The sequence below is a fragment of the Vigna radiata genome, chromosome 1 (genome assembly GCF_000741045.1).
Source record: "Vigna radiata var. radiata cultivar VC1973A chromosome 1, Vradiata_ver6, whole genome shotgun sequence".
Classification (NCBI taxonomy): domain Eukaryota; kingdom Viridiplantae; phylum Streptophyta; class Magnoliopsida; order Fabales; family Fabaceae; genus Vigna; species Vigna radiata.
The window spans coordinates 5,448,346-5,472,456 of NC_028351.1; the positions used below are offsets into that span (position 1 = coordinate 5,448,346).

At 33.5% G+C, this 24,111-nt stretch overlaps 4 protein-coding genes across 6 annotated transcripts; 1 reads left to right on the forward strand and 3 right to left on the reverse strand.

Moving 5' to 3' along the window:
* Positions 1 to 1,132: 1,132 nt before the first annotated feature.
* LOC106763816 (meiotic nuclear division protein 1 homolog) lies at positions 1,133 to 4,757 on the reverse strand. Of its 2 annotated transcripts, XM_014647975.2 has the most exons (10): positions 4,648 to 4,757; positions 4,273 to 4,353; positions 4,032 to 4,148; positions 3,758 to 3,796; positions 3,435 to 3,542; positions 3,273 to 3,335; positions 3,128 to 3,179; positions 2,955 to 2,999; positions 2,582 to 2,661; positions 1,133 to 2,345 (listed from the first exon to the last, which is right to left on the reverse strand). In XM_014647975.2, the coding sequence occupies exons 1-10, from the start codon at positions 4,648 to 4,650 to the stop codon at positions 2,274 to 2,276; spliced, it is 660 nt and encodes a 219-aa protein (XP_014503461.1). In that variant the 5' UTR covers positions 4,651 to 4,757; the 3' UTR covers positions 1,133 to 2,273. The 2 variants fall into 2 exon arrangements, with proteins under 2 accessions (XP_014503461.1, XP_022638380.1); XM_022782659.1 differs by lacking the exons at positions 1,133 to 2,345; positions 2,582 to 2,661; positions 2,955 to 2,999 and having other exon boundaries at positions 3,123 to 3,179.
* Positions 4,758 to 6,497: 1,740 nt separating this feature from the next.
* On the forward strand, positions 6,498 to 14,031 carry LOC106774713 (probable LRR receptor-like serine/threonine-protein kinase At4g29180). Of its 2 annotated transcripts, XM_014661764.2 has the most exons (13): positions 6,498 to 6,956; positions 7,141 to 8,166; positions 8,361 to 8,499; positions 8,624 to 8,695; positions 8,987 to 9,058; positions 9,147 to 9,227; positions 9,338 to 9,483; positions 12,554 to 12,582; positions 12,829 to 12,928; positions 13,007 to 13,092; positions 13,173 to 13,264; positions 13,386 to 13,500; positions 13,864 to 14,031. In XM_014661764.2, exons 1-13 carry the CDS (start codon positions 6,875 to 6,877, stop codon positions 14,029 to 14,031), a joined length of 2,208 nt encoding a protein of 735 aa, XP_014517250.1. In that variant the 5' UTR covers positions 6,498 to 6,874. The 2 variants fall into 2 exon arrangements, with proteins under 2 accessions (XP_014517250.1, XP_014517246.1); XM_014661760.2 differs by lacking the exons at positions 12,554 to 12,582; positions 12,829 to 12,928; positions 13,007 to 13,092; ... (1 more) ...; positions 13,386 to 13,500; positions 13,864 to 14,031 and adding exons at positions 9,871 to 10,094; positions 10,288 to 10,420; positions 10,618 to 10,680; positions 10,827 to 11,049; positions 11,219 to 11,956 and having other exon boundaries at positions 6,512 to 6,956; positions 9,338 to 9,480.
* A 1,462-nt stretch (positions 14,032 to 15,493) lies between these two features.
* LOC106756278 (transcription factor MYB87-like) lies at positions 15,494 to 16,760 on the reverse strand. The gene is made up of 3 exons (XM_014638647.2): positions 16,481 to 16,760; positions 16,263 to 16,392; positions 15,494 to 16,179 (listed from the first exon to the last, which is right to left on the reverse strand). The coding sequence occupies exons 1-3, from the start codon at positions 16,614 to 16,616 to the stop codon at positions 15,624 to 15,626; spliced, it is 822 nt and encodes a 273-aa protein (XP_014494133.1). The 5' UTR covers positions 16,617 to 16,760; the 3' UTR covers positions 15,494 to 15,623.
* Positions 16,761 to 21,107: 4,347 nt separating this feature from the next.
* On the reverse strand, positions 21,108 to 22,624 carry LOC106773159 (zinc finger CCCH domain-containing protein 20). Its single transcript, XM_014660140.2, has one exon. It carries the CDS (start codon positions 22,581 to 22,583, stop codon positions 21,525 to 21,527), a length of 1,059 nt encoding a protein of 352 aa, XP_014515626.1. The 5' UTR covers positions 22,584 to 22,624; the 3' UTR covers positions 21,108 to 21,524.
* Positions 22,625 to 24,111: the final 1,487 nt, after the last annotated feature.

A 24,111-nucleotide genomic window follows, 5' to 3' on the forward strand; every position in this document is an offset into this window, starting at 1 on the left:
TGGGTGTAGAGTATAGAATGAGGTAAGACCTGGTCCAACCAATGAAGATGCTTTGTTTTTTTGTTTTTGTTCTATCAGCTGCTACCAGTCTGGCACAGATTCATTGGAGGAATGTGTAGAATACAACTGTTTTTATTTTTGAAACTCCTCAAATGAAACATCCAACCGTTGCTTTGGTCTAGGTGTGTGGGGCCACATATAAAACTAATTCTCAACACAATCATGCTGTTATGTTTTTATTAATGTCATAGTATAATCTACAGCAGTTACAGGCTGAGAACCCAAAGAGACAGATAATTTGAATTGGCACTGCCTACTTATCTGATAATTATGCTTCCCAACTACGAATATTTTAGGGATTATGTATAATCCCCAAATTCATACCATTTATCTTCTATATCAATTTATAAACTCTTATCTTTTTAATAATAAATACAAATTTTAGAAGTAATATATTTATAACCAATAAATCTATCAACGGAAAAATATTAGCTGATTGAAGAAATTATTTATAATCCAGTTATTTAGATTTATGCTTCTGTTTAAATTTATGAAAATAAAATCATTTTAAAAAAGTTACGTTTTAAAACTTATATTTTTCAACGTAAAGAATATGAATTTAGCATCTAAAAAGACTGACTTTATTTATATTAATATTTTTGGATACGATTCTACTTAAGTTATATTTTGGGGTAACATTTTTATTCGTGTTTATATCTCAAAAAATAATGTTTAAGTAATCTCAATAGAAATTTATAAATAAAAATATAAATTAATGAATAGTCATTGATACCGTAAATATAAATTAATTCACGTTTGGTTTTCACACCAAAGATAATTAGATATATTGTTTGAAAGATAGTAATGATAGATATTAGTTGTAATCGCCTCCTTTTGAATTCAAGTTGACTTGTATTTAAGAAAGCGTAATGGGCATAATAAATATTTATTTTCTATTTAATAAAATTTACAAAAAAAAAAATCACATATGTATTATATTTGATATTTAAGATAGTAGAGGAAGAAAATTTGGGACTAGTTAAATAAATTAAAATTAAAATTATGAAATAAATGCAAAAGAAATAAACAAATAAAACAAGAAATAGTTTTGGTCAAATTTATAAAAGTACTATTACTTATGGATTGGTATTTATAATATACAAAGAGATGATTAAATTAGAGAGGAATAATTTGATTGAGTGAGAATGGAGTATCCATATCCTCACCAAAGCACTTCATTTCATTTAATGTTTAAGTTCTTTAAGCAACACAGATGTCAAGGAAATGCCGTTAATATGAAAATTAAAACTAACAATAGCAAGCGACAAACTTTCGGTGTGTTAGTTAAACAACTTCCAAGTGGCCATAAAAAGCTAATGTCATTTTGTCAGACGACAAAACACTGATGAATGAAAGTCAAGAGGATAATTACATACAATTCAAGTCTCAACTTATAAATAATATATTACAGGTCTTGCTAGCAGGTTAAAATCAGTGTCCTAAGGTATTATTGAATAACATTTGCCGTATTATTATTATTATATTAACGATAATGACAATAGACATAATTATTATATTGTAATTTTCTTGAAGGATCAGTTTTGGTTTCAGAGGCATCATAAAATGTAATTGTTAAGTTACATTTAGGAACAAAACCCAACCCCCTCTACTTGTACATTTTGATATAGGTCACTTTAAGGGATTAAGCCTTGAGGTGGTGGTTGGTTTTGGCATACTAATCGTGTCGTGTGGTACCAACGTGAGTGTAAAAAGGATGGGGCTTTGAAATATTTGACCTTTGAAGGCTAAAAGAAATTTGTTCCATGATGATAGAAGTGAACAGAGAGGATTAAACAAAGTGTAATGAGAAACGAAGTTCTTGTGGCTCCAGGATATTTAGTGGCTGAGGATTTAAAATGGTTCCTAATAAAGAAAGCAGTTCTTAGTTTGTCATACACCATCCCACTTTATTTTCCTAACCATAAAAACAAACGTAAAAACATAAAGGATCTATATATATCATACTGAGGATTGGAGCCTCCTTAAGGCAAGTAACGCCGACCTAACTCAAAATGGGGACCAAAAATACTTGGATAATCTGTAATATATTTTGCCACAGAAAGCAAAGGGCTTCTTAAACTTCATGATCAATACAGAAAGAGAGGAATAGAAAGTAACCTACCATCTCAGAGGATGTCATCGACTTTACATTTTATTGTCAGCGTTTGAGAGCAGCTCGACAACAAGCAGTTGGCCATTTATAGGCTAAGTAATTATTCAGCAACTGCTTTGAGAGGGATAGGTGCTACTAACTCCAAATAGTCAAAATCATCTGTTAGACCAACCTGCACGGAGACGAAAGGGGCAAGCCATATAAGAAACAAAGAGACGAGGATAGTCAAATTTAATGACATAAATGAAGGCCATGTTTTAGCTGAGAAGAAATAATGTATAAAGTGGTGAGTTTGCTAAGTTTTTCAAGTTACATTCATTCCATTCGTGTATTTATTTCATAGCTAAAAGCAGCCCCGACAAATGACACTTTAGCTGAGTATTGAGACATTTAACTGAAATGACTGACCTCCTTGTACAAATTTTCAAGTTGTTCCTTAGCCTCGGGGAAATTGTTCGAACACCATTGCCTCAGGGTGAAAATGTTGTCTACAAATATTTCACAACAAATAGATATTATGTTTATTTTAATGATGATTAATGCAGTTACATATATAGAGTTATCAGCATCATTAGAATTATAAATAAGTACAACCTCTTGTATCTATAAATCTCTCAAATAACATAAATATTCCTTCCCTATGTAAACCCCAAAAACTTCAACATGCATCGTAATAATAATGTGAAATGTGACATTTCACAACACGAGAGACTCCATTTCTCCCCTATCAGATAAAACTCCAGAAAGGGAAAAAGGAGAAAGAAAGCATAGAAGGTAGAACCTGTCCATCTGTTTGCCGATGCCTGGGCAACTGCGATTGCTTCTCCTGCCAATTTTAATACCAAGACATCAGTCCACCAACTCCAAAACTACAAATTTATTAGAATTAACATCCTTAACTTCGAAGTAATGTACTGATATAAATAATAAATAAATAAACAAGCCTTTCTTAACTCATTGCTTCAAAGGCAGCCGGATCATTATCTCTATACTTTTCCAACTCAACCTGAAAATTCCAGATGTTAATAGACTATTACAGAACTGACATAATACTGATCATCAGAGTTGATGCTTGCTATCAATTAATCCGTAAGCCAACCTTCAATTCATTGTGCTGTTGCTCAACGGCTTTCAGATCTGCAACGGCCTCCGCTCTTTCCCCCTGATAAAATTGTAATATTAGGATACATAATAACCGGGCCTCTTATTTATACAATAGCAGAGCGAGTTGGAATCTAGCAAGAAATTTGTCATAACTTACAGATTCCTCTCGCCCCTTCCTCAGCTCCTGACATTGCTCAACAAGTTGGGCATGCCGATTTTTACTGTTTTGAAGATCAGAATCAAGTTTGCGGTACACATTTCTAAGCTGTGAATGAGTTTTATAATGTCATAATTAGTTTACATCAAGATATTATAGCGACTAAGAGTATGGAAATGAAGACGCATCAATAGAACTTAGCCAGCTTAACAGCTAGGTAGTTATAGGTGAGGTGTTATATCAGTGCTACCATTTGCTGGCAGTGACCAATTTATCAACATAAAGATGATATAATGGCAAAAGCTTTATCAGCATAACTTCACCTGATTACCAGCACAGCTAGGTAGACTCCAGAAATACACCTGCAAGGTGAAGGAAGTAGGATCATTAAAAGTAGCGTAAAGTATACTAATACTTCCTGAAAATTTTCGTCCAATCATACCCCCTTTTTTTTATCCCTAAACTAGTTTTTTCTCAATTGTTGAAATACGTCGTACTTTTTAGTCTGTACATTGCACTGACACCCATGTTATTCAAGAAACGCATCACTGATATCATTATTGGAAAGAAGCGCGATTGGTTCGGATATTAACTTACAGATGTTCCTATCTTGTCTTTGGAAACAAGGTCATCATCCACTAAACTTTGTACAACATCTTTCACAGACTGAGAAATGACACCCTTTCTGGGACCCATCTTCTCGAGCTCCTTCAGCTGAAACAACAAAAAACAAAAGTAGAATAGAAGCATATATATACCAGTCAATAAATTACATGATAGAAGAAAGAAAACAGTTTATCATGTAGGCAATAACGAAGTGGTAAACGATTGTGATCACCAGGAAGAAGTCTTGGGACTCGTAAAAGATTTGAAGCATCTTCTCCCGCTTCTCTTCCAAAGAAAGACCCCTTTTCTTCGACTGCACCAAGCAAAGCACATAAACCGAATTGCAATTCATGACAATTTCACAAACAGTTAGGGAACTGAGCTCATTAACACAATTTGCAGAGAGCCATGGACCAATCATGATTATTTTCATAATAAAAAATTGAAAAAACAGATATCCATAAGAAAATACAATGTGAGCTAATCGAACCTAGCAATTCACAACATATCGAACAAAACTGTGATGAAAATTAATTATCGCATTGAAGCCGTTGTGAAATGATCGAAAATAACAGAATTAATTGAGGCAAAGAGGGCGGGCAGTTACCATTGCGACAGATTTCGTCGGCGACGGAGTGACGCGGAAGATTCCAGAATCGCGATTCTCCAATTTTCGGCGGGAAAGTGGTTGAGTAAATTTTGTACTTTCTGTTAAAATTTTGCTTTATATAGAGAGAGAAAGAGGCGCGCGAAAATAAGATAGCGAAAAAGAAAATGGAGTTTCGAAAGAAATAATTGAAAAGTTTTAAAATATAAATTAATACTTTTTTCTTGATTATAATTTGTTATTCCTATATTTTTTAAAATTTTGATTTTTTACATAATTTTATTTTCCATAATTTAATCTTTTAAGTTTTAACTAGAGTAATTTGGCTCCCACATTACTTTTACATAGTTTTGATCCTTAATTTTTTAATTATTTAAAACTTTGTTCAAGTACTTTTACTTTATTTTTACTTTTAAACATGATAGATTGAGATTGAGGAAAAATACAATTATCTAACTTTCTTTTCTACAGAATTTTTTTTAAACATGATAATTAAAAATCAATAACTAAAATTATTATGTTTTCAAATATAAACATCAAAGTTACTATTAAATTATTTTTTAAAATAAAATAGATTAACTCTAATGGAGAGAAAAATATGTGAGCAATTTTATTATTATCAAGTATTATACTTTTTTTTATAGAAACTAACTTTATAATAGATCATACACGTTTACCTTTCTTTTACAAAGATAAAATATTATAATATTTTGAAAATATTAAAAATATATATATATAATATTTTATTATCTTTATTAATGTAATTGAATTCACCATCTTCTCTTTTAATTTTTCCATCAAATAAAATTTATAACTCCTTTATTTATTATACATTGTAACTTCTAAATTTGTATACATTTATTAATACATGAAATTATTTTTTTCTTTTTTTTTTCAGCATAATTATTATATATATTATTTTTGACAATTGAATTACGTTACATGATTATAGTTTAATTAAACACAATTTGTCACTTCAATTAGACCATATACGTTCCTGAATTGAACACATCACTCTGTGATTAAATTATAAGAAAAATTGGCCGCCAGAAAATGAAATCTACACCTAATCCTTGATCTTATTCTTCAATGAAATCATCACGAAATCGAACTAGCTTCAACTTTCAACCATTTATTATATTATTTACTTGTGTAATACCAATTTTTCATTACATTCAATTGCTTCAAGTGATTAACTTCTCATTAATTTTTATCATGGTTTAATATTTTAATACTACTTGATTGTAAGCTAACAATTCAACATTTTTCCACAAGCTATAATCTCCATTTTAATTAGAATTCCAACCTTACGTGGTATCATTGAATGAAATTTCAACATTGAACTTCATAAAAATATTTATAAGACAAATATCACAAGTTTCAGGATAAATTCAATTAAGTACGTACAGTAAAATAAAGACTTGATCAAGTCTAAATGTTTTCTTAATTTATGTACGTTAAATAAAAGTCTTTTGTTAATTTTTTTATTTTTTATGTATTTACAATTTTAAAAAATATAGAATAATATTAGAATCAATATAAAACTATAAATGATTACATTTCTTTCGAATTAACACAAAATATATATTTCTTAGAAATAAAAGGTAATAAAATAACGGCAAAATAACATTATGTAAAGTAAAAACTAAATTTAAAAATATAAATTTTTATGTTTATAATTATTTTATTTTTATATTGTGTTTGAAATGAATGAAAAAATGTGTATTGATTTGTGTTGAGTAATTGAAAAAAACGTTCGAGGCACATAAATAATTATCCCCATTTATTATTTTTGTCTGTGTAATCACGTTTTGCAAACTCTTTTTTGGGAACGTCATTCTCTTCCATTTGATGAATTTTTAGAGTTTTAAGATTTCAGTGTCTGGTTTTGTCAAAACAGACAAAAATGCGTGTCAAAGTTGACATGTTAACATTTGACCTATTGTTTTGTTTTGTGTTTGTTTTTCCCACCTTGCTGTTTTCCACTCTCTAATGTGATAACATATATTTGGTCACCGATTGGCACCTTTATTTTGGGTCCCCATTCGGTCACTGTTCCTCGCTAGACTTTAGTCTTTTCCCTTTTTTAAATATCTCTTCCCTTGCTTGTTTTTTCCCGCTGAGTTGTAACTCTATGATAATGCTTCCATGAAAGTACATGTCTTCAAGGATACCAACAGCCACCAATTTGAAACACCTTTGACACTGTCTTCTCTGGTTTCCAGCTATGAGAATTTCGATTCGCTTCATACTGTTGCTCACACTTTGTGTTGTCCTTTTAGCTTTGGTTCAGGCACAGCAACAAATAGGTTAGTGAGTTTTGATGTTTATTTCTTTTTCTGCAATCCAACGTTTTCTCCAACATTCCTTATAATTCTACTTATCAGTAGTCTTTGTCTCTTTGATCTTGTTCATCATCATCATCACGGAATTCATTGAAGTGAAAACAAGTTTAGTTTTTTATGTCTTAATATGTCTTTTCTTTCTGTTCAGGCTTCGTAAGCATTGATTGCGGTAGTTCGGAAAATCTGTACACAGACGATACAACTCAAATAAAGTACACTGGAGATGGAGGGTATATACAGAGTGGGGTTATTTGGAACATCTCCACTGAATATGCTTATCCAAACAATCCTAATCTGCCATATGTACTCTCAGATCTCAGAAGTTTTCCCAACGGAGAAAGGAACTGTTATAGTATAACAGGTGTGAGAAGTGACAGTTTATATTTGATCAGGGCTTACTTCTTGTATGGAAACTATGATGGAGAAAACAAGCCTCCAGAGTTTGATCTCTATGTTGATGTCAATTTCTGGTCAACAGTGAAATTCAGAAATGCCTCGGAGGAAGTTGTACTTGAAATAATCAGTTTGGCACAATCAGATGTCACATATGTTTGCCTTGTGAACAAGGGAGCAGGAACTCCTTTTATCTCAGGATTAGAGCTTAGACCTGTTAATAGTTCTGTTTATAACACTGAGTTTGGGGAATCTGCTTCGCTGACACTTTTCAAAAGGTGGGACATTGGGTCGATCAATGGAAGTGGTAGATACGAGGATGATATTTATGATAGAATCTGGTCCCCTTTGAATTCTTCTTCCTGGGATTCTGTCAGCACTTCCACACCAATAAATGTCAATGGTGATGGCTTCAGACCACCATTTGAAGTTATTAAGACTGCTGCTAGACCAAAGAATGGCAGTGATACTTTGGAGCTTTCTTGGACCCCAGATGATCCAAGTTTGAAATTTTATGTGTACTTGTACTTTGCTGAAGTGGAGCAGCTTGAGAAAACCCAGCTGAGGAAATTCAATATATCTTGGAATGGATCTCCATTGTTTGATTCCATAGTACCCCGCCACTTGTTTGCAACCACCCTTTCTAATTCGAAATCCTTGGTGGCAAATGAACATCGTATTTCCATACACAAAACAGAAGATTCAACCCTTCCACCCATTCTTAATGCAGCTGAGATTTATGTAGTGAAGCTAGATTCACTAGCAACATTTCAACAAGATGGTATGATGCGTTTTCTTAGTTCAAAATTTGATCTGCAAAATCAATGCATTACAGCTTAGCCCTCTGAGACTTTATTTAATAAGAACAAAATCTGGTGCAACCGCATCAAACAAGCAACAATCATATCACTTGCACATGTTTTAGAGTTTGAAATGATTATGCCTTTAAGTGGATTCAATTATATGTGTACACAGTTGATGCCATGGTGGATATAAAGGAAAGCTATAAAATTCAAAGAAATTGGATGGGTGATCCATGTGAGCCAAAGAATCACTCTTGGGAAGGCTTAATATGCAACTATAGCACTTCAGTTCCTCCCAGAATTATATCTCTGTGAGCAATCTATTTGTATCTTTTTCCTTCTTCCATTCTGAATGTCCTAATTGAATAAATCAGTTTTGACATTTACATTATATCCTTATATTCAAGCCTAGAAGTGAGCATTTTCTTTTTCTAGGAATATGAACTCCAGCAGTTTGAGCGGAGCATTAACTTCTGCCATTTCCAATCTCTCGTCGCTGGAATCTTTGTAAGTACACATGATACAAAACTCTGAGTACGTCTGCCATCACTATGCTTTGACAAATTGTATTCATGAAATCTCTATACAGTAATTTGTACAATAAAGAGTAAGATAGAATGAGAAGACAGAGAACCATGTAATAAGATCGTTACAATATAGAGAAAAAATATTGTAGAAAGTTACTTTATGAATAATATAACTCGAATGCCTTTAACCTGTACACAATTTCAGCATTGTAAAGAAGAATGGTTACTTCATCATATATATAATATGACAGACCCACAATTTTTTATTCAGGGACTTACACAACAATAGCTTAACGGGAGCAGTGCCTGAGTTCTTGGAAGAATTGAAATCCCTTAAATATTTGTAAGTGTTTGGCGTTGGTGGCATGACCTGATATATGCAGTGGCGAATTGGTGACAATGGCTAATGCAAGAAAAATAAACTTTTGTAGGGATTTAAAGGACAATCTATTTTCTGGTTCAGTTCCTGTCACTCTTTTAGAAAGATCAAGGTCTGGGTTACTTACATTGAGGTATGCCCTGCTATAGTAAAGAATCATGGTAGAGAAAGCCAGGACCTACAAATTTTTAGAGGTTTCATCAAACATTTGATTTCATGTCTCATGTTTTCATCATTTTTCAGGGTGGATGATCAAAATCTCGGTCACTCAGGAGGGAGCAATAAAACTGTTAAAATTGTTGTTCCCATAGTTGTATCAGTATCAGTTTTACTTATATTGGTTGCTTTCATTCTCTTTAGGAAACTCAAAAGAAATGAACGATCAGGTACTTCTGGTTAAATAAACTTAAATTAAAAAAAGGATATTTATTTGTATTTTTTCTATAAATTTTATTTGTCCAACGTTGCAACATAACGAAGTTACTGAGAAATCGAACATAACAAAATCGATCAAAGTATTAAAAAAGTCAATCAAGATAAAAGACAGGAAGATCTTAGAGAAAAAGAAGGTAGCAACTAGGTAACAGTGGTCATCATATTTGAAAGCCCGGTCATTAGGAGATATTTGATTTTTCTGTGTGAGCTTATTTTATAGCACTTCTTGATTTATTGATATTAACTGCTTCCATCTGATTCTCAAAACCTGAGAAACAGACATAAAATAAATGAGAAAAACAAATTAACCAAACTTTAATCTACTTTCCTTTTGAACAAAGATGAGGAGATCAGTATGCTGAACAAAAGAGGGAAAAATGTAACAACGAAGAACTGGCAATACACGTATTCGGAAGTCTTGGAAATCACCAACAACTTTGAAAAGGTCATTGGCAAGGGAGGATTTGGAATTGTGTATAGTGGGCAGATGAAAGATGGCAAAGAAGTTGCAGTTAAGATGCTTTCTCCATCATCATCTCAGGGCCCAAAAGAATTTCAAACTGAGGTAATTAGTACCACATTCTACCAATGGATTACTACTTAGATTCTAGGGAAATGTTATTCAACATCAGAACCATCCAAAGAAAATAATCATGGCTAAGCTTTTGATGATAGTTCAGCACAAAAATGTGATATCCTTCATCAGTTATTTTGATAATGATAACAAGATGTCACTCATAGGTGTACATGGCTTGCAGGCTGAGCTTTTGATGACAGTTCATCACAAAAATTTGGTATCCTTCGTTGGTTATTGTGATGATGATAACAAGATGGCTCTCATATACGAGCACATGACCAATGGCAGCCTGAAAGATTTTCTCTTTCTCTCAGGTACTACTCATACACTGCTCCATATTCAATTTAATTGAAATGCACTGAGAAAAGGAAGGTTATTTATGTTGCAATCTGCTACAACAATGTATGATTATGATTATTAACCTTTATTTGTTTACTGCAATACATATAGCATCACAAAATAAATAAACAGAGAGAGCATGTTGCAATAAGAAATTTCATGATTATTGCAGATGGAAATTCACATTGCTTGAGTTGGGAAAGGAGAATACAGATAGCAATCGATGCCGCTGAGGGTCAGTATTAACTTCATTTTTGAGGAAGCCAAAAGTGTCTTTCTTCTATACCTTTTACTTTTCGAATCATGTTTCTTGGTTTTTTGCAACTACATTCTTTTGGTATTTGTGTTGATGTTTGATGAATGATGTGTTTGACCTTGAAGGGTTGGATTACCTACACCATGGTTGCATGCCACCAATAGTACACAGGGATGTAAAGACAGCAAACATTCTTTTAAGTCAAGATTTAGAAGCCAAGATAGCAGATTTTGGTCTCTCCAAGGAGTTTAAGAAAGATAACAAAAAACAACAATCTCACGTGATTGATACTGATGCTACAAATGACAAATCTGCAATAATGGGCACAACAGGGTACCTTGACCCAGAGTAAGTCCTTATCAGTAGATTCATTTTATTGTTCAAATTGAAATTAAGTCCTAAAAAAAGTACAAAAAAAAACATTATAGTATGTTAATACTTAATGTGCAAATATAGTTTTACTGTATTGTCATGGACTTGCTACTATGTCCTAACTACATTGTGCATATTTATTCAGGTATTACAAATTAGGGGGTCTGAATGAGAAAAGTGACATCTATAGCTTTGGAATTGTTCTACTTGAATTAATCACAGGTCGCCCTGCAATATTTAAAGGCAACAGAATAATGCACATACTTGAGTGGATAAGACCTGAGCTTGAAAGAGGAGAATTGAATAAAATTTTAGATCCAAGGCTGCAAGGAAAATTTGGTGCAAATTCTGGGTGGAGAGCTTTAGGAATAGCTATGCAATGCTCTGCATCAACCTCCATTCAGAGACCTACAATGAGTGTTGTCATAGCAGAGTTAAAACAGTGTTTGACAATAGAATCTCCTAGTAACACTGAAACATTTGTGTCCCCTCCAAAACAAATCTACACTGAATTCTACAGTTCATCAGAAGCACAGTCTTATGATAGTGAATCTATCACCTATCCTTTCCCAAGATAGCAGTATACATGGAACCATCAGGATTCATTAATTAAATTGTACATTTTTGTGAAACCGTAACATGAAAGGCACACTGTTACTGCAACAAATGCCACTCTTCTGCAGTATTTGATGAAAATTTATTTATATTTATTTCGTCTTGTTCAGCTTGTCTGCACTTTTTCCCTGTTCTAATACTTGGATAACCTCAATAGGTTGTGATCAATTTATTTCAACCGAAAATGTTTTATTAATTAACTGATAACAGAACCTGGAAAGTGACATAGCAGTTATCCTTTTGAATAGTATATCTTTTGCCTATTTTCATTTAATATAGTACTCTCGACCCACTTAAATTCACATCAATAATAATATCAACAAAATAAAAATACCATATATACTACAAGCTAAAAGTTTCTGACTAGCTCGCAATGGTAAATTTTATAAAAAATTTATTCTTTGATACATCTAATTTTTTTCATTTGATGTTATTCTTACTTTTTATTTTTTTCTTTTTTGAAAAAATACATCATTATATCATTTGTCAAATGAATCTAAAATTGTATCATGGTACTATTACTTATTTTATAATTTTATAAGCATTTATGAAGTTATACTTTTTTTTATATATACGTATGTATAGGAATTTTCTATTTGTGTTTCAACCAAAATTATTTTATCTAATTTTAACAGATTTGTTTAATATATGAAACATATAAATCTATATGCAATGACATATATTAAATGAACTAATCAGTTATTATTATTAACACAGTTGTATCAGCTGTGAAAATATTAGGTTACGTAGGAACGTAGATACCCATCATCATCATACTACTAACATCGAAGACCAAAAAACAACCACAGTACTAGGTTAACCATGTTCAGCAACTTCTTTAACAAACGTAAACCACAACACGATCCTATTGCCGTCTTAGAAAAGTTAAACGAGGTACACCGATCATTGTCTTCTTCTTCTTCTTTTTCTGTTATCTTATGCTGTGTGTATATAATATCATCACATCATCGTATATAACGTTGTTCTTTTTTCCTCTTAATTCTGCTCCTGCTAGTGTTTGTAGTTCAAATTTATATTTACATGTTGCTGCATTCCATCATGTAAAGATATATAGACATGGTCAATTTTGAGTGAGAAAGGAGTCCTCGATTTGAATGTTTTGTTCTTTTGATCATGCAGAAACTTGAACTGCTTGAGAAAAAGGAGGATGTGCTTCTTAAGAAAGTGAATGCAGAAAAGGAAAAGGCCATAGAATTCATTAGAAGAAAGAACAAAAGAGGTATTGGGTTCTCGTTAATCTCTTTCTATATATGTGTGTGTGTGCGAAATGTGTGATTTGAACTTTTGTTTGATGCAGCGGCAGCGCAATGTGTGAAGAGGAAGAAGTTATATGAACAACAAATAGAGCAGCTTGGAAATTTCCAGTTGCGTATTCACGACCAGGTGGGTGTGAAATCGTAATTCGATTTAGGTTATGTCTTGAACCTTTTGTGTATCTTATGCTGTTTGTTTTTGTGTTACAGATGATAATGTTGGAAGGTGCTACAGTCACCGCAGAAACAGTAGCAGCATTAAGAACTGGAGCAGATGCAATGAAGACTGTGCAAAAAGCAACGTGGGTAGTGCAGTTTATGTTTTAATTATTTTATGATAACTGGAGCAGATGCGTTATCATGTTTATTCAACTAGTTACTTTGATATATGATGTTGTTGAGTAGAAAAATCTTCAATTTCAGGAATATTGATGATGTTGACAAGATTATGGATGAGATCAGTCGACAGACTGATAACATGAGAATGATTCAGGAAGCCGTGTCCTCTCCCATTGCTGCAGCTTCTTGTTTTGATGAGGTCACCTTCCTCAAATCACACAAACTTAGAGATTAATTTCTTCTCATAAATTGAAACTTGAATACTGTTACTTGTACATGTAGAATAACTCTAATGATTGTAGGAAGTGATGCATCGATCAATTGACATATAACTGAATGTAAATCTCAATTTACAAGTCAGTTTTATGGAATTGAATCAGACTTAAAGTTCAATTCTTAACATGATATCAGAATGAAGTTTGAGTTTATTTTAACGATATTTTGTTGTTTGTTAGATATATTGTTTCGTCTTTATCGAATCTTTATTAAACCACTCGTTAATGTGTACCGGCATAGAACACAGTGCATTTATGTGGATGATTATGAGTTTTTTTGGTTTCAGGACGAATTGGAAGCTGAACTGGAAGAACTAGAGGCTGGTGAGTTGGAAGAACAGCTTCTTCAGTCAGCAACTACAGCCCCTGCAGTCTCAGTGCAACCTACTCGCCCTGTAATGTCCACTTCAGACGTAGATGAATTGACAGCTTTGCAGGCTGAGATGGCACTATGACCAGGTCTATTTGTATCCTAAAACACTATTCATTTGTGTAGTGAATCTGCTACCTTTGCATTGGCATGTGTGATGTATCATAATTTGAAATGAATTGCTTAAACCTGTGAGAAAAGTATGAGAAATTGAGAATGTTGTTCTTATTTTGCAGACATTTTTGTGCTTGATGACTAGTTGCTTCAATATCTCAAGAGTTCTTCTGTCTGAATTGATGAACAGAGCAGACGTTAGTTTATATTTCTATTAGTTTGGAACAATGGTAAACACTTTTGTTCAACTAAACAGTATATTCATATCTGCATGTGGTTTCAACATGGAATCCCTCCCTCATCAGACAAAATCTCCTATTTTTATGAATACATTGATTTCTAATTTTTCAATTTTCTTAAAGATTAAATTTGACAACTTACTCAATAGCCTAAGTAGCGTTTATATACCAAAAAAAATATTTTCACAAGTAATTTTTTAATAACATTATAACATAATATATTGTATTTTTTTTATTGATTCAATAATCTGTTTACACAGATTTTTTTGACAACACAATACATAATACATTGTGTCACATTTTTTATTTATTCATTTATTTTTCTAATAAATGAATAATGAATCAGTTAAAAAATATTTCAAAATATTTTTTTTTATTCATTTGTGATTGTACTAATGTATCTAAACCCAATAAAATAATGATATGTATTTGTTAAAATGTTGTAAAAAAAATCTATATTCTCATTTCAATCTTTTAAAACAAATGAAAATCTAAGTATGCCAAAGCTAAGTTTCAAAGTCGATTCCTCTCTCTAGTGAGCTTTCAACTTGAAAGAAATTTGTGTAAAAAGATGCAAAATTTCAATCTTCACTTTGTTTTAGAGTTCAATACCTGAGTATAAATTGTTAATTTAAAATTCAGACTCCAATCTTACCTTCTTAATTAAGAGTGGACAAATCAAAAAGAAAATGGGAAAAACGATTATTAAAAAATAAAATTATTGTTATTTTATTTTATTTTCCCTTATTATATACTAGTCCATCCACACTCATAAAAATTTAGGTACATATGGTTGAATATTTTTTTGTTTATTTTCTTTTAGTTTTTGGTTGAAAATGATTTTTAACCCAAAAGTGTGAATCATAGATGAAACTCACTTTGCTATTTTCCACTTGCATGGACAGGAAAAATATATACATATACACACACACATATATATATATATATATATATATAGTTGTTATTGTCAGATAGAACCCCTTTTTCTTGTTATGGAAATTTCTTAAGGACCAACGCTAGTTTCATGAAGACTTTAGAAAGAACCAAATTTTGGTGACCACGTGCGATCACTGTTTTTGAACTCAGTCTCGCTCTCTTATTGGACAAATTTTATACTATAAAAAGCATACCATTTGAGAGATTCTTCTAACATGGAAAAAGACATGCACTACATCTTTTGACTAATATCTATATACTTCTAATAATACTACCACAATTCAAAACAATTCAGAAGCTCACACAATTCCACATACAACAACTACTTTACCCAGATTTGAGCTATTTAATCTGTCATTCCATTCCACAATTTCCCTTTTTCTTTCTTTCAAGTTTTTGATGAGTAGAACGAGTCTTGGTTAGCCACACATGACGAAGCAATGTGATCAGAAGATGCTGACCCATCATTCATCAGCAGATCGTCAAGCACAAATGCAAGTAAATTTGGATCATCTTCCTCTGCATAGTCATAGCCAAACCATTGTGTATCTTCATTCTGCTGTGCCAATGAAGTTGCATTGAAAGTTGGCAATGAAATTTCATTAGAGGGTGGTGCACTATAATTAAATGATACTAATTCCTGAGGCATTGGAAGAGGAACTGAAATTGATGTTTTTTCCAGATCCAAAATATTGTAGGAGTCAAACCAAGCTGAGTTCATCAGTTTCTGATTCAACACAAAGGCCTCAACGTGAGGTTGAATAGTAGAAGATGAGAATTGGTCAGAAGAACTAGTACTGCTGACAGTGCCATTGTTGTAGCTTGTGGCAACAGTACTACTACCAGTGTTTCCTGCTAGAAACTTTTTCTTTAGCTTGGTGTTCCAGTGATTTTTGACATCATTGTCTGTTCTCCCGGGAAGTTGAGCTGCTATGAGGGACCACCTGAAGCCACCAAATTCACACATATAATATCATGCAACTTAACTTTATGGTAACGTTGATATAATATAAAAACAAGAACTTGCCTGCTTCCAATGGTGCCATAAAGGTTGCAGATAATTTTGTCTTCCTCTTCAGTGAAACCTCCAAGCTTAATATGAGGCCTGAGATAGTTCAGCCATCTCAGACGACAGCTCTTTCCACAACGTTTAAGCCCTAAAACCACAAAAATATTAAGAAGTAGTATATAAAAATTCTTAATGTAATGACTGAATGAAGAGATAACACAGATGAAAAAAGAAACCTGCTTTCTTGGGGAGGGCTATCCAATTTCCAGCAGTGCCATGTTTCTCAAGGTAGTTTCTGAGGGTGACATCTTCATCAGGAGACCATGGTCCTTTTTTCACGATAGATTTGTCACAGCATGGAGCCCTTCCCATGGCCTACTTGGCCACTGATGAACTGAATATACCACCAGGATTGATCAATGGCAGAGAGAGAAAGTGAATGTATTTGGTGAAGATAGTGGCTTAGAGAAGATGTCAAAAGAGAGCACAAAAGATGTGGTTATAAGAACACAGTGTGATGGGTTGCAACTTTTGATTGCTTGACTTTGTCTCACTTGCCTCTTTTCTTTGTTTCCATTTTGGTTAGCTTATACCTGCCACTCCTTACTTTCAATCCCTGTGCTCAGTGTGTTTCTGTGCAAGAATGGTAAAAGCTGATGAAAGAAGCAGTCAATAATGAGGGTATTCAAAATATACTCAATTAACATATTTCTTCATCCATGAATTAACCTCATGTAATGGTAAACAATTCTATATACAGTCACAAATATTTATTCACATGTACAACTTATTGAAAATCCAAGTATAAGTCTAAGTATTACATTAAATAAAAATAAAAAAATATAACAAAATGTTTTAGATAAAAAATTATCAATCTCTTATGTAATTGAACTCGTTGTCTCCAGCGAACCTCTTCAAATAATCAATTTGATTTGTCATTTGTGGTATAGAAAACATTTAATGTTAGTTATCTATTTATTTATTTATTAAATATAGAGACTTAAATAGTGTAGGAAGTAAACCTGGGGATGCAAAAAGAAAAGCCCATTACATTTTCATGTTTGTAGCCCAATAGAAAAATAAATAGCAGTTTCTAAGGAGACCCAATGTTATAGTGCAAAAGTTGAGGTCCAGATAGAATCGGGTTCTTGGTTGGCCCCTCAAAAAACAGTCCAATCTCTCTGTATGTGAATCTGTGAAAGCAGTTTCAGAAGCAATATTTGCACATTTAGAAAAGGAATTTTGAATTCCTTTCCTTCAGAATGGAAAAGGAAAAATGATGGCATCAATCCAACTCAAACCATAGTAATAGGTTTTATCTTCTATGTAGGATTCTGTCTTTTGGGATAGTGCCAGAGACATTATTAATATTATGTTTTAAGATATTTTTTCTGATGAACATATCCATGAATCACATATACATATACATATAATAATAATAACATCATATTTTAACAATTTTTTTAATATATTTTATAACAAAAATATATATTACAATTTTATTGATTCGTATATTTAATGTTGAATATATTGAATAAACACTTATAAAAAAAGTTATTAAGATACATTTTCTTAATAATAATAAAACACAATTTTGAGTTTCATTATTGTATGGTGGTATTAGTCAATTCAATCAGCATCTTATCCCCAAAATGGCACAACCTCTTTGATCTTGTCTGTTGTTTAATAATTCATAGAATTAGTAACATTATTATATTCCAAACAAACAAACCTGTTGCCACACAACCAACAGTTTTCCCTCTACTCTGGATGCTACCAAACTTTCACTTTGGAGACTATGTATACACTCTCTAGACAGCGACCTCCTTCTTTACATTTATTCTCATAACAAAATCTTAATCAAAAGATTCAACTTCTTATATTAATCAAGTCTGAAAAATTCCCCTTCAAAAAAATGAAAACACTCTAACAATCTCAACAACTACAAATCAACCAATCATCACGTACACAAATCTCACCTGATGGACCCTTTTTGTTGAAAATCCCAAATTGACTAGAGATAAGGTCAATTTATAATATATAAATGGGATCCAGACCTCACCTTACAAGTCGGTTTTATGGGATTGAGTTAGGCTTAAAACTCACTTTCTAACATGGTATCAGAACTATGGTAGAGCTTATTCTAGCAATATTTGTTGGATATATTGTTCCACCCGCTATTAGATCGTTACCAGACCACCCACCTCAGCGTGAGGGGGGTGTGTTGGAAGTCGATGACAAAACATATAGGACTTAATAAATAAATAACATTGACCTATAACTGAAACTAATTATGGAAAAATCAATATAGAAATTTTTATAGTTCATCTTACTCATCTTTATCTCTTCCTACATGGTATCAGAGCTATGGTAGAGCTTATTCTAGCGATATTTGTTGAGTATATTGTTCCACCCGCTATTGGACCGTGACCAGACCATCCACCTCAGCATGAGGAGGGTGTGTTGAAAGTCAAATCTCACTTTACAAACCGATTTAATAAATAGATAACATTAACTATAACTGAAACTAATTATGAAAAAATTAATATACAAATTTTTATAGTTCATCTTACTCATCTTTATCTCTTCCTACAAACTTCAAACTCACATTTTCCTAACATGTGTTAGAGGACAAAATTTGATGAAAAAAAAGAATATAGCGTAGTCCCAACCAAGCACTATTAATCGCGTGGTATCCTTGAGACAATACCATTCCTCCTCCCTTTTTCCGGTGTTGTTTCATACGTGCCAGCAAACTTTCACAAACATGGCCTCTTAAGAACAAAAAGACAAAAAATGTTGTCTTCTATCGTTGATGACAATACAAGCTACTACAAGTATTTACTATTGTGTTTTTCAGGGTTGGCAGGCCTATTGCATAACTCTCTAGACTGCCTATAAAAACACATGGATAACTTGTATCTTTCTTTGTTTCTTTCGCGATAAAGTATAAAAAAAACAGAGCAAAGGATAAGTTCTAAAATTAAAAATTCAATTTTTAACTTTTTTTCTTCACCTTCCAAACATAGGATAAATACTCTAAGAAACTATAAAATCTTCACGTAAAACGGTGAACACAAGAAAGAGCTGAAAAAAGGTTTAAAACAGTGTTTCCACATTTAAGATTATATGTTTTTCATGAATTCATGAGCAGACATTTCAGAGGAAAATTATGTTATCTTCTTTTTCTCACCAATGATGTTCCTTCTTAATTTTCTAATACCATGTAAGATTGACTCTATGGACATGAGAGAGAAAGTTATACAGATCTTGTGGGTTTGAATTTCTGATTTTATTTATTTAGAAATACAACGAAAGTCAAGATAGCCACTGTATTTCTCTTACCATTATCTCCATTCCATAACTCGTGAATTGAAATTCAATATTCATATGATCCACCATAAGCTAAAGCTTCATACTTTTTTACATGTACAATAGGTTATGAGCATCGGTCAAAATGTACAAGACTTTTCTATAATCATGACTATATATAATGATAATTAAGCACTCATGTTGACTATAAATTTTATGAAATTTCATATTTTAGAAAAAAAGAGTTTAACTTTACTTTGAAAATTAAAATTAAATGAATATCTACATCAAGGATATGATAGTCATTTGATATGAAAACTTAAACCCTGTAATTTACGAACATACCATGTTAAAGCTTAAGCACCATTGTATTGTCAAATGCTTGACAATTTTGGATTTAACATTTATAAATGTTCCCCAGTCAATTTCAGGATGACAAATCTATGATCGTGATCAATGCATTATAGCCTTTCTTTTCAAACCACTAAAATTACTCGTTCCACTTGTTAACATATACAGTTCCTCCAAAATCTAGACTTAGTAAACTTTCAGCAATTCGTTTTTACGAATACCCTTTTTCTGGGAAGACATAGGGTGTCTCGTAAGACATTCATGTTAAGATTATACGTAGCATTTCAACGATTTTTGTTGAAATTGTCGTTGTTTTCCTTGTTCTGAAACTTGAAAAGCATGTTGGCTGCCATTAATGTTTGGGACTTTCAGTGACATCATGAATGAAACCTCTCTACAAATATCATCAATGGAGTCTCTTTGCAATTGGACAAAACTTCAAACAATCCTCACAAGTCACCATTTTCGTGTCAAAATGGGTTACCCCACGAGGATGAGGAGATGCCTACCAAGAAGGAACTTCTTCATTCTAGTACATGTACATCATTGACTATTATAAAAAATGTGTTCTGGATTATCATGTAGTTAAAAATATATTGCGTATTCTTCTCATATTTCAAACAAAAAATATTGAAATTAAAATCCTAATGATTTTACTAAAAACCAAAACATAAATGCACTAACACAAACACAGTTTTGCTTTAAAATATTCAAGCCCAGATTAAAAGCAGAAAAATATTTCCTTTCCTTTGGAAACTCGAGCTAGATACGATGAGATTTGAATTAAGATAAACTAATTAGATTTTATGGTAATATAGAAAAAATAAGAGAATAAAAAAGAGATGATGGTATACTTCTTATTTCAATTTGATTTGGAAGATACATCCTTAACCTTTTCATTTTGGTGTTTTGTTAGCATCTTATTCTCTATCCAGAAGGTTCTGCTAAGACCATACTCACAAGCTGCTATTTTCCTAAACGAGCTAGGAGCCATAGTCAGATTTTCAATCACAATAACCTTCATTTCCATAAATTTATAGATTCCAAATCTAGAAAACTCATTTTGTTTCCCAAAATAAACTCAATCTCTTACTCCCTTATCTGAAGGAAGTCTCAGCCACAATCTTTGTTGTTTCCCATCTACACTACACAACTGAAGAGATATTGTTGCAACTCAGAAAATCAGATCAGAGGAAAGAATTAAGGAAGCAAAACAATTTGATAAAATATAGATTACATAAGCAATTTGCATAACAGATTGGGGTTGGATCATCCTACATATTATACATTTGTACATGAATGAGATTAGTAGGGAAAGGAGTAACATTAAAAGCACACTAGTGAAGTAAAACATGGTGATGATGAAGATGATAATTGATAATTAAGCATAATAATAAGCTAGCTATACAAAAGGTTATGGATACTTTCATTTCATATCTCCCAAATCAATGGCATATAGAAGTCTTAAATTCTTGATTTTTCAAGAAAACTGCCCCAAAAAAAGAGACCCTCCTCTTCACTTCACCCATGCATGCCACCAAAATAACATATTTACAGCTACTTACTCGCCTTATCCAAAATAAATCTTCATTCTTCAGTAACCCGCCACACCAACAATCACTTCACAAGCTCCGAAACCCACCCAACATCCGGAGCTCCACTTCCCTGACCCGATCCCTCCAGGGAGTTCTCTTTGCTCAGCTTCTCAAACATCTTCGCCCTTATGCCCCTTCCAGACTCCACCCTCTCCATCACTGGCTCCTCCTCAACACTTTGCTCCCAGATATCCAAATAGTTCACCCCAGACCGACCCGGTTGCTGAGTTGGTGTTGTGGGTAGACTACAGAACCCGGGTCGAAGTACGGAACCTCTTGGTGACCCGTAACCCGGAGACCCGACAGAAACGTTTCTGTTATGTGGCATCGATTTCATCTTACCAAGCTGCAGATTACGCAGAGAGGCCACCATCTCGTTCATAGAAGGTGACACAGGTGGAGATTCCGGTGGAGAAAGAGAAGCAGCCGGAGACGACATGAACGCCGAAGACTGCAGAACCTGTCTCATCGGAGAACCGTCGTATGAATCCCCCGAGCTGCGAGGACTCTGCATCGGAACGAGACGCAGCTGTTCCGGGGTGTGCGCAAAGAAGCACACGCGCCGGCGGCAACTGGTTCCGTCCTTGCACGGCTGCGTGCGGTAGCGCGCAGGGTGTAGCCAGCACTCGAAGACGCCGTGCGCGAACTCGCACGTATCACCTTTCTTGCAACTCCCCTTGCGGAACTCAGGGCATGCCGCGCCGGAGTAATGGTACTTACGAGGGTCTCGGCGGCGAGCCTTCTCGCCGGGATGCGCGTACGGACACTCGGTCCAGTCGTGAGACCTGCCACGCGCGCATCTGCGGACCTTGAACTCGTACATGCGAAAATGGTCGCAGGAGTACGCGTCCACCGGCGCGTCGGGTTGAGCCTCGGAGTCCGAGTCAGCGTCAGTTTCGTTGGCAGGAAGATAACGCTGCAGCGCCGTTAACGCTTCTTGAATATAGTAGGGAGAGTACTCGGCAGCATTGACGTCGTTTGATAAAAAAGAAGAGTACATCTCAGCCGTTGGATCATCGTGGGTTGGCCACGGTGGGACGTGGACGGTTGGATTCGCTCGATGGTGCTCTCCGAGCATCATTTTTTGGGTGATGGCTTTTGCTTACAGGAACTCCGGCAGGGTTAGCTTGGTTATAAACTGGCTCTTAACTCGCATTTGACCGGAGTTGGGTTGAGGTAACCGTGGTTGGGTTAAAAAAATCAATGAACTGCAATTTTCCACTGCGGTTAAAGTAGAGGGGGAATTTTAAATGACCAGAGTGGTTGGATGATCTACGTGACAGGCTGCTTCTTCGTTTGCCATGTATGCGGAATGAAGTGGAATTATATGACCACGTGGCGTGCGGTTATTGAAGGTGATTTATATTAACGAGAAGCGCCTTGTCGTGTTTCGTGGTTTGGTGGGTCTCACGCCCCGGGTCTCCGGAAAGCGGTGGAGCGTGTAATACGCTACATTAATCAAATAATCCGTCAGTAAACTCTCTGCGGAAATTTTGATAAAGAGGAAAAGGTAGAATATTACAACAGGGATAATAAAAATAATAAAAAGAAATAATAATTACAATAAACGAACATGGTTTTATCAACTTTGAAAAAGAAAATCAAAGTGGAAAATTACTAAAGCCCACAGTGTTATTTTATCAACCAATGGGCAGAGTGTTGTTTTATTCTCTTCCTTTATTCTTTTTTTCTATTTTATTTAATTGCTTTTCTTATTTTTCTGAATTTTTCTAAATTTTGTTTATACTTTTGGAATACGAATACAAATACAGTGGCGGTATGGTAGTTTTAACGAAGACGATAAACGACAAGAACACTGTTGTGGTGGATTTTACGAAACGACATGTTTGGTCTCACACACAGAGGGGTGCGATCGCATGAGGACAGTCTCACGTTTCTTCTGGTGAGACCTAAGGACGCAAACATGTATATATAGGATAAGTGGGAGTAGATGAACAATTATTATCAATTAATCACCTAAATCTGATAATGGAAAACAGATTCATGAAGCTGAAATCAGAACCCATGATGACACCCTTTCTCAACTTTTTTAATTATTATTAATAAATCATAATAACTATATAAGATACTTTTAATGTTTGTGATAAGACCTAAAAGTTCACATCTTTATTTATAAATTTCACCGATTTAGCCAGAAAGAAACCCAGACTATAGCATTTTTTAAAAATAGTAATAGTTTTGGGCATTAATTTTACAAAATCAATATAAATGGTTTAATTAATAATATAAATTTAGTTACCTAAGGGTAAATAAATAAATAAAAATTGTTGTGGTGGTTGATGTAATTAAATAAAAAGTTTTTGATCTTATGTCAAAATCATGTGGGAGTTGATGGCTATCTAATCCATTACATTACATTACTTGACTTTCATGTCACTATGTCACTGCTCATTTTAGCTTCTCTCGCCACACCCTTCTTCTTATCCACCGTCCCTTTTCTTTTCTTTTTTTTATTTATTTATTTTCATGACAAAGACAACATATAATCAAACCCTACAATTTTATATCTTGCACAAACCAATCTTCAGCAATTTCATTTTCATACTTAATCTCACATCATCTCTATTGGATCTCCAAAAATTTATTTT

Excerpts from the sequence above, each read along its gene's own strand:
- LOC106774713 (XM_014661760.2), top strand. The coding sequence starts at position 6,875 with ATGAGAATTTCGATTCGCTTCATACTGTTGCTCACACTTTGTGTTGTC. Across the intron at positions 6,957-7,140 it reads TCAGGCACAGCAACAAATAG|GCTTCGTAAGCATTGATTGC; the intron begins GTTAGTGAGTTT and ends CTTTCTGTTCAG. Across the intron at positions 9,228-9,337 it reads TCTGGGTTACTTACATTGAG|GGTGGATGATCAAAATCTCG; the intron begins GTATGCCCTGCT and ends ATCATTTTTCAG.
- LOC106773159 (XM_014660140.2), bottom strand. The coding sequence starts at position 22,583 with ATGATGCTCGGAGAGCACCATCGAGCGAATCCAACCGTCCACGTCCCA.
- LOC106763816 (XM_014647975.2), bottom strand. Across the intron at positions 4,149-4,272 it reads AGTCCCAAGACTTCTTCCTG|CTGAAGGAGCTCGAGAAGAT; the intron begins GTGATCACAATC and ends TTGTTGTTTCAG. Across the intron at positions 3,543-3,757 it reads CTAGCTGTGCTGGTAATCAG|CTTAGAAATGTGTACCGCAA; the intron begins GTGAAGTTATGC and ends ACTCATTCACAG.
- LOC106756278 (XM_014638647.2), bottom strand. The coding sequence starts at position 16,616 with ATGGGAAGGGCTCCATGCTGTGACAAATCTATCGTGAAAAAAGGACCA. Across the intron at positions 16,393-16,480 it reads AGCCCTCCCCAAGAAAGCAG|GGCTTAAACGTTGTGGAAAG; the intron begins GTTTCTTTTTTC and ends TTGTGGTTTTAG. Across the intron at positions 16,180-16,262 it reads TATGGCACCATTGGAAGCAG|GTGGTCCCTCATAGCAGCTC; the intron begins GCAAGTTCTTGT and ends TGGTGGCTTCAG.